The sequence below is a fragment of the Medicago sativa genome, chromosome 6, assembly GCF_051527215.1.
Source record: "Medicago sativa cultivar Bolivia chromosome 6, Bolivia_mono, whole genome shotgun sequence".
Lineage (NCBI taxonomy): Eukaryota > Viridiplantae > Streptophyta > Magnoliopsida > Fabales > Fabaceae > Medicago > Medicago sativa.
In genome coordinates, this window is record NC_140754.1 from 11,997,256 (window position 1) to 12,006,577 (window position 9,322).

The 9,322-nt window shown below is 33.5% G+C and overlaps 1 protein-coding gene across 1 annotated transcript; it reads right to left on the reverse strand.

The window, feature by feature from the left end:
- Positions 1-5,259: 5,259 nt before the first annotated feature.
- On the reverse strand, positions 5,260-8,929 carry LOC146912848 (putative calcium-transporting ATPase 13, plasma membrane-type). The gene is made up of 3 exons (XM_085716188.1): positions 7,381-8,929; positions 6,559-7,245; positions 5,260-6,434 (listed from the first exon to the last, which is right to left on the reverse strand). Exons 1-3 carry the CDS (start codon positions 8,711-8,713, stop codon positions 5,392-5,394), a joined length of 3,063 nt encoding a protein of 1,020 aa, XP_085572314.1. The 5' UTR covers positions 8,714-8,929; the 3' UTR covers positions 5,260-5,391.
- Positions 8,930-9,322: the final 393 nt, after the last annotated feature.

Genomic DNA, 9,322 nt, shown 5'->3' on the forward strand with positions numbered 1-9,322 from the left:
CACCAAATTTATAAGTATTATTTTAAAATATGGATAAGCTTGATATGAAATCAGTCTGATGATATGTTATGTTAAACCCATTTTTAATGTGTATCAATTTATTCTTCAATTCTTTTTTAAATTACGACATTGAATAAGAAATTCAAAGTTTGAAGAGCATGAACTCTAATTTGGTGATTTTTTTAGGTGCAATTTGAAATTTTTAGTTTAATAAAATTAATTAACTTATTAATGAATTAAAATTCAACAATTGAGTTTAATGTGAATCATGTGGCAATATAGGTTAGTGAACTAAAGAAGGAAGAAGAAGAGGCAGCGAGAGAGAGAGAGAGAGGGAGAGTTGTTGGGTTTGATTTGATGTAGATAGAATATGATAAGATTTTGTGGGAAGATTGGTGGCATTTAGCCTGGGAATGGGGAGTTCTTTCCCACCATGGGAAAGTCCCCTTTTTCCAGGCAGGTGGCAGTTGCTGCAGGTTGTGAATACAACAGTGTTTATTTTAAAGTAATCTAAAAACAATTAAAAAACCAATGGAGTACTATTTCTCTCTCTTAACTAGTATCAGCCAATACTTCCAGTGATCTTCCTTCCATCACCACCGCTACTCATAGTCTAACTTTCTTTCACTTGCTCTTGCTAAAAAAAAATCTTGGAGATTTTTATTTTATTTTTTAAAAGGTTACGCTAAATTGATGCAATATTTTCCTTTTGATTCCAAGTCATTGGTGATGGGTGGTGTGCTTCGTTCGTTCCTTCAGCTTCTTTTGTATCTATCCATGTCATATTTTCTTCACAAAATTTAAAGAATGAAATTTTATTTGTAAATTGAACAATTTACATGCTTAATAAAAAGATTAAAGCACCAATCAAGTATTGTCTTGATGAATTTCACTTTGATAATATTTGCAAGTGAGTCAATAGGAATTTCTTTCTTAGCCTATATCATGATAAAGAAAAAAAATCTTAGAAGACTCATTCAAGCTGTTACAACTAAAACTGGAAAACAGGAAATTGTGTTGGGTAATAAACAATTGTTGAAGAATTGGATCTAGGAGAAACCCATGAGTGTTTGCCTAGAAGAGGATGAGTATGCAAATTGCAATTGAAATCAGAAATGCTGCATAAAATTGGATATTGGCACACTAGCTGAGAAACATTGTTATTCAAGAGATGCTTGAGCAAGAGCAATTGAAGAAAAGACCTACCGTTAGTGGTGGCGGTGCTAAGCAATCACAAAAAACAATGGCTGAGAGAGAGAAACTGTAGTTATTTAATGAATTGTTATTTAATGATTTTGGTGGGGTCGAAATTATTGGTTCACAATACCCATCAAAAAGTTACTTCCCTTACCAAGTCATAAATCTGGGCATCCAAATAAATAAGTATTAAATCTATGGCTGTCCTTCAACTTTCCCATGATGGGAAAGAACTTCCCTTTCCCATACTAAACCTCACCGGGAAGATTTTATCCAATATTAGAAAACATTGGTCGAAGTTGGACTAATCTTTCCATGGGTGTAAACTATCCTAACCATCTTAGTGGACTTTGCAATTGAGATAAAAGATTTCAAAGTTGGTATCTTATATTTCTCTGTATTTTATTTGAAAGATTATATTTCTCTATTTATCACCACATTTTACAAAATATGAAAAACCATACATTCTTTTTCTCATACACTTTATTCTCTCTTCTTTACTTGTTTATTTTAACAAGATCAACCCTACCCACATTTTTCCTTCTTCAAAGAAAATAAAGTTTAACTCCGCCAGCTTGGTCTAGTAGTAAAAAGACAAATCTTGAATCTAAAAGGTCATGGGTTTGAGGCAAATTAGTGTCTTTGAAAGGAGATAAATGTAAATACATTTGTAAGTGTTCATTGAGTTTGAAGGTCTTCCATGTCTTCGACTGGAGCATCATCCCCTCACTCTCAATTTTTGCGATAAAAAAATTAAAGATTTGTTTTCGTCAAACTCATCATGTTTGGATTAGTCCGAAAGATGAACGTGCAAATCATAACAAATTTGCTGAACCCAACGATATCTATAACATTATAAATTAGGAAATTGTAGTTTAGAATGTCATTGATATTGCTGGGGAACAAATTTGTTATTATTTGTAATTTGTTGTTTAAACTAATTTAATTGTAACCTATTTTATTCTCACAAGAGAAAAAAAAAGTTAAAGGATGGTAGAAGAGTGAAGGAACTCTAAGTTGGGTAAATGTTCTGATGACAAGAAAATGAACGGTAACAACATGAAATGGAACAACAAAAAGAGGAAGATGTAGAGGTTGGCCATCACTTAGAATGATCGTTATTTCTCAAAATTAAATATCTTAAAAGATAAGAAAGGAACTTTGGTTGAAGGGAAGTTACTTCCTAAATTGATTGACGTCTCTCTTCTACTCATTTATGTACTGGATTATAGACAAAAGAATATATGTTAAAAGACATGCAATTGATAAAAGATTTAATGTTTAGTCATAGATCAATAGATACAAATGATAGCATATTGTAACAAAGAAGGAAGAAGAAATTGTGTACCTTTGAATTAGGTTCACGAAGGATAACCGCCAACAAGTATGAGAGGGGATGATTGCCCTCATTACATCTAGGTTTTCACTGTTGTTCAGAATGTTTAATCGTCTGATGGGATGACGTTTAAATAGCTAAATGATTGAGGGCATGAACCTCTCGTTGGACTTAGCTAAATGGTTCAACCCATCACGGTCCATTTAGTAACAATAGCCTAATCACTCATATTCATCAACTAATTAGTACTTAACACAATAGACCATAATTTATATTATAAGATTAACTTATAATAATTGATTAATTAAATAATTAATCCAACAATTTGATGATTGTATTTTTTTTTTTGTTCCTTATAAGTATTCAAAAGTTGTTCTCTACAAGAATTGATATCATTCCATTATGATGGTATTTCTTCGAGTTTTTAGTTCCCCAAATGTTTTGTGTCTAGTATTTTGGTCCCTGTTTTTAAGTCAGATCATGTATCAAATTATGATTTTTTAACAAAATTTTGCAGGAAGTTTAATGATGTGACTACACTCGAAATGAGATCATTCAAGCGTGATAGCCAAAATGAAACTTGTTTGTTAAGCTTCCGTTGGTGGGAAGAAAATTCACATGAAGCTGGTTAGATAGGGACTTTATATATATGAGCATTTTTAAGGTTCTAAAGATACATATATCAAAAAAAATCTGCCTCGAATGGTTTAGAGATGCATTTATCATCAATGGAATGGGATCCGTCTCTAATTTTGTCTCTAAAAAGTTTAGTGACACATACAAAGAATGAAAGAATATTAGGGATGGATTATATCTCTAATTTCAATTTTTTTAGTAGTGAGTTTAGGTTCATCAATCCACCCATTGAAATATATTTTCAACGACCATTTACTTTGGTTCAAAATACTCCAGAAGATGACGGTATAAAGGACAAGAAACAGAGGTAGAGCACCAGAAGGAACTTGATGTTCCTCTATATAGGTAGATAGAAAGATGTCTTGATTACCCGTTGAGGTTTTGTATTTATTTGTCACTTTGTGTTCGATTGTCGGCTACTCTTAAAATCCTAAAAATTGAAGAATTGAAGATAGTTTTTTTTTTTTTTTTTTTATAGAAAAAGAACAAACCAAAATAAAATCAAATATTCGTTTATTGTGTTCTTAATATTGTTTTTCTTTAAGTAAGAAAAGAACGTAGGGGAATAATAAGCATTCACTTGTAGAATATGTTGTGTAAGGTTTGATAAAAGATTGAAAATGATGAAAGATTTCAAAATCAGGGTTTATGAATTAGGTTTATTGGATTTAATTTAGCTTGTTCAAAAAAGGTTTATTGGATTTAAGGTGGGTTAATTAGTGTAAAGTGATTATTTTAGTTGGGTTATTATGAATACGATGCTTGTATTTGATTTGGATATTTTGATATGTCAACCTAGTTGAAATGTCAAACTATCACTTTATAGGTATTCCGTTCTTGTTTCAAGCCGATGATTAGTTGTTAAGCGGTCTCTTTTATCTGGTTTACGAAAACCTTCTTTACTACACACAAATCTTCCTGACAAAACCATTCCATCTTTGCTTTTGTTCAAGTACTCTGTCAAACATTAAATTCAATTTTTTCACCATAATCATTCCAAAAATCCCTAGCCTCTTCCCAAGTATAAAATTGTTTTCCTAGTCGAGGTTTCCACTCAAATTCGTTATCCATGTAGATGGCTTGTGGTGCAACAATAGAATCAATTGGCAACCTAATCGATTGAAATAAAAAAGAACGACTTAAAATATATACTATAATCACACAAGAGTATAAAGCTACTACAACTTAAATAATATGAAATGAAATGATAGATTTGGTTAACTAAGTCTACTATCACAATTTTCATTCCACATAAACAAATTTCGAATGGATTGTAACCTTGAGACAATGGAGACAATGAATTTGAGACAATGGAAGAGGCGATGAATGCGTGTCGCAATAGGGAGAGACAACGTCGAATACTGGTGCGAAGACAATGACAACGGTGACGGCAATGACAATCAAGAAGCACAACAGTGGTAATCGATGGAGCACGGCGACGACATCGTCAACCAAAGAGCACACAACGGCACCAACAATAGTTGCATGTGACGGCGTCAACAGATAGCACACGACAACGACGTCAATATAGTTGATGTTCAGAGTTCACTGGGTCTGTGTTGTTGTGGAAGAAGATGAAGCGGTTTCTATTATTTCTACAGGAAGCCAGAACGTGAAAAGAGAGGGAAATGAAAATGACACATTAAAATGAATGAAGGACTAAGATTAGTTAAGGTGTCATTAAAATGAATGGACTGCTAAAATTATTTCACTGGAGAAAAAGGAGAAAATTTCCACCGGAGTGGATCCTCTCCCTATCAAAAACAGTAAGGTAATTAATGTTTTAAAATTTACTCAAAACAAGTGTTTCACTGGGTCAAAGAAGAGATTGGTTTAGCGACATAGGTGGGATTGTCATTATCTCCTTGCCATGATCACAAGTATCTTAGGTGTTAATCTCCAAATTACCTGACATTCATCATTTGATGTCATAACCTTCATTTGGTGAATGGGCTCAATGCTTAATGTAGGAGCAGAAAACAATAAATTGCATTCAAAAGTCCCTAAACTTAACTAAGCACCAAGAAATTGCAATGACATTATATCCTGAATAAAAATGAGTTTTATTAAATATTAAAGAATGTGTATCATGTAACAAATGTGATTAAAAAAAATGTACTATACAAATAGAATGGTCCCACATTTACATAAAAACCCACATTTTCTTTCCTAGATGTAGCATCACTAAAGCAATCAATATGGCTTATTCTTCATAATCTCTTCTATGTCTTCTTCATACTCAAAAAATCAAGAAATGGTTTATCTGAGACAGGTATCAACTTCACAACAAAACCAATTGGCCAAGAAACAGCACCAAAACCAATACAAATAATCCATTCTTTCCAATTCAACCTTTCTGTACCAGCAAACTTCTTCAAAAATTCAACCATCACAACTTGAAGCACCAATGTCACACCAATAATTCCCAAAAACAACTTGCTTCTAAATATTCCTTCAAAAACATTCTTCTTCTCCAATTTCCTTGCATTAAACTCATTAAACACTTGACATAGAACAAATGTATTAAATATCAATGTGTCATTTACCTTTGATGTCACACCAAAAATATCCTCACCTTTGAATTGAAGAGTTAACAAAATTACTATTTGGTACAAAGCTTGTGACACAAGATTCCTCCACATAATGTTAGTTATAAGAGGCTTTGTTCTACCAACAGGTTTTTTATCCATTAATTCCTTGGTAGGCTTTTCAGTTGCAAGAGCCAATGCACCTAATGTATCCATAATCAAATTCACCCATAATAATTGTACTGCTGTTAATGGTACTTCACCGGCTGAAACCGCGGCTACGAAATTGATAACAAGTGCTGCCACATTCACTGTTAATTGAAATTGAATGAACTTTTGAATGTTGTTGTAAACACATCTTCCCCAGTTTAGAACTGTTACTATAGATGCAAAATTGTCGTCTAATATAACAATATCTGAACTCTCTTTTGCAACTTCTGTACCTTGAATTCCCATTGAAAGACCGATATCGGCTTCTTTCAATGCCGGTGCATCATTTGTTCCATCTCCTGTTACAGCAACTACATGGCCTTTTTGTTTTAAACATTGAACCATTAGAAGTTTGTCAAATGGAGAAGATCTTGCCATCACAGATATTTTTTCGACTTTTTCTAATCTCTCTTCGGGTGTGAAGTTGCGAAATTGTTCGCCTTCAACCACGGTTTCATCTGTGTCCTGGTTAGGTTGAAGAATTCCGCATTCAAATGCTATAGCTTTCGCAGTGAAAACATTGTCACCTATAATCAGATATAAAGTTACCCTTTATTTTCATTTTCATATAGACTCGTATGCATAAATAGAGAATTTTTTATTCAATATCGAAAGATCATGTTACTCATAAATTAGATATTATAGTAATACCTGTAATCATTTTGACATTCACACCGGCATGTTGGCAAGCTTCCACCGCTGTCTTCACCCCTGGACGACACGGATCCTTAATACCGACAAGCCCTAACAATGTTAAATCATTCTCTTTTACCACCATCTTGGTGTTGTCGCCTTCATCTCCTAGCTTTTCGTCTGCGACTTCTGTATACGCTAAAGCGATGCAACGAAGACTACTAGCCGCCATACCTTGAATAATGCTTTCGAATTTCAGCATAGATTCATTGTCAAGATCTTTCAAAATTCCGTAACCATCATAGTATCTTGAGCACATTCTTAGAACCATCTCTGCTGCTCCTTTCCAATGTGCAATAGTTTTGTTGTCAACATTCCTTCTCAACAAAATTCCACTTCTTTTCTTCTTTGAGTTGAAAGTCTCAACTTGAATAAAAGAACAACATTTTGTCAAGTGCTCCATATCCATTTTCAATTCCAAAACAGCCCAAGATAGTATTGCTTTTTCTGTTGGACTGCCTGAAAACTCGAATTCAGAATCCGAACCTGATTTCGATTTGTGAACACCTCCAGTTGTATTGAGTGCAACTCCTTCTTTGATCAATTGAAGAACAGATGGATCAACATTTGAATATGCACCCTTTTCCAATGGCTCTAGACCAAGCCAAAACTTCGTCACCTTCATCTGATTCAAAGTGAGTGTACCTGTTACAAATCACAATATCAAAAGTAAGACTCCTTGTTACAACTTTTTTCTTAAAAAATAAATTTTAGAGAATCAAAATGAATAATCACTTTTGAAAACAACTTTTAAAGAATCAAGTTTTTTTCAAATGATACCTGTTTTGTCGGTGCAAATAGTAGTAGCAGATCCCATAGTCTCACATGCAGAGAGTTTTCTCACCATTGCTTGATCAGCCATCATTTTCTTCATTGAATATGCAAGTGTCAGTGTCACAGCTAATGGCAAACCCTCAGGAATTGCAACAACAACAATAGTAACAGCATCAGCAATAATTCCAATAATTGCATTCATCACATCATCGAAACTAGTCTTTCTACCGTTGAACTCTCTAACTCCGTTATCGGTCTTTGTGTTCCCGGTGAAATATCGAATCAATAGAACAACAAGGACTAAAAACGCGACAACCAAACCAACTTTTCCGATCGATGATGTTAACTTATTCAACCTTGTTTGCAAAGGTGTTTCTTCGTTGATATCATTGCTTATCGAACTCATCATTTGTCCCCATGTTGTGTTCATACCAACCGATGTAACAAGCATTTTTGCATATCCATCGACAACTTTTGTTCCGGAAAGTAAAAAAGGATGAAAATTTCGATTTATCTCTACATGATCGCTCTCACCTGTCATGCTCGATTCATCAACTCTCAACGAATGTCCATCTACGAACAATCCATCAGCCGGTACTTGATCACCAATCTTCAAACAAACAACATCACCAACAACAATATCAAATATTGATACCTTTAACCGACGACCACTTCGAACCAAATCAATTTGAATGTCATTGCTAACTTGAGACAATTTATCAAATTGTTTGTTTTGTTTGAAGTTGCTTATTGATGACATCGAAATTACGATGAAAACAGCGAGGAAAATGCTACCACCATCATACCAACCTTCTTTGATTCCATGTTGCTTGATACCAAAGCCAAGTGAAAGTGTAGCACAAACCAAAAGGATTATAATAGTTACATCCTTAAAAGCTTCAACAACAAAATGAATAAAACTTTTAGAAGGTGGTTTTTTGTAATTGTTGGAACCAAACACTTGTTTCCTAATTGCAATGTCTTCAAAATCATTAGTATCATCACTTTTGATACCAAGCTCAATGTTTGTTTTAAGTGATGAAGCAACACCTTCAACTCCACCATGATTTTGAAGTGTTTCAATGTTTTTCTCTTTGACAATATCTATGAGAGTTTCTTGATCAATGGTAAATGAGTGTGGTGGATTTAAATCAACCACGGTGAAAGATGGAGTAGGTGTGATTTTTGGTTTCTTGGTAAAATGTGACATGAAAGCCCTAGAACAATAGATTTTCATGAAAGCATTGTGCCATCTTTTGTTGTGTGTGTTATTGGTGTTTTTTGGTGCATTGAGAAGTGTCTCAATGTCGTTCATGTTTGTGAAAAATGGCATTGACATGGTTTCAAGAACAAAAGTATAACAACAATAATTATAATAACAAAATAAAAAATTATACGAAGAAAATGATGAATTATAATAAGGGTATGAAGATGGATGAATTGAAAGATTTTGAGACTATAGTTGACACAATAGGACCAATGCAATTCGTATGTCAAATTGATGTAAATATTGGATGATAATAACTTTGTATCATGTTAACATGTTATATAAAATGAGTAAAATTAATTTACGCGGTTACTTGTAAATGCATGATATATTTCTTAGCATGCAAGTACGTATGATTCAATTTCTTGATGAAATGGAGAGTTAGCAAATTCACACTGCTTTTGGGAAGAAATTAATTTGGCGTGTCGACTATAAGATTCTAAAATAAAATTTTTTCTTTGTTAAGGAATGAAGGAAGTTACTAGGAAGTGGTGTGATAGTGCTTGTTGACATCATAGTCGACAAGATTTTGAAAAGATGAAGTTATGTTATACCCCACGTATTGACCACGTATGTGTTCTTTCTTTCATTCTTCCTCGTTGTTTGACAGGAAGTCCAAAGTACAAATTACGGTTAAGTTCGCCTATAATCTTACTTTGGTCGATAAACCATCACAAATTA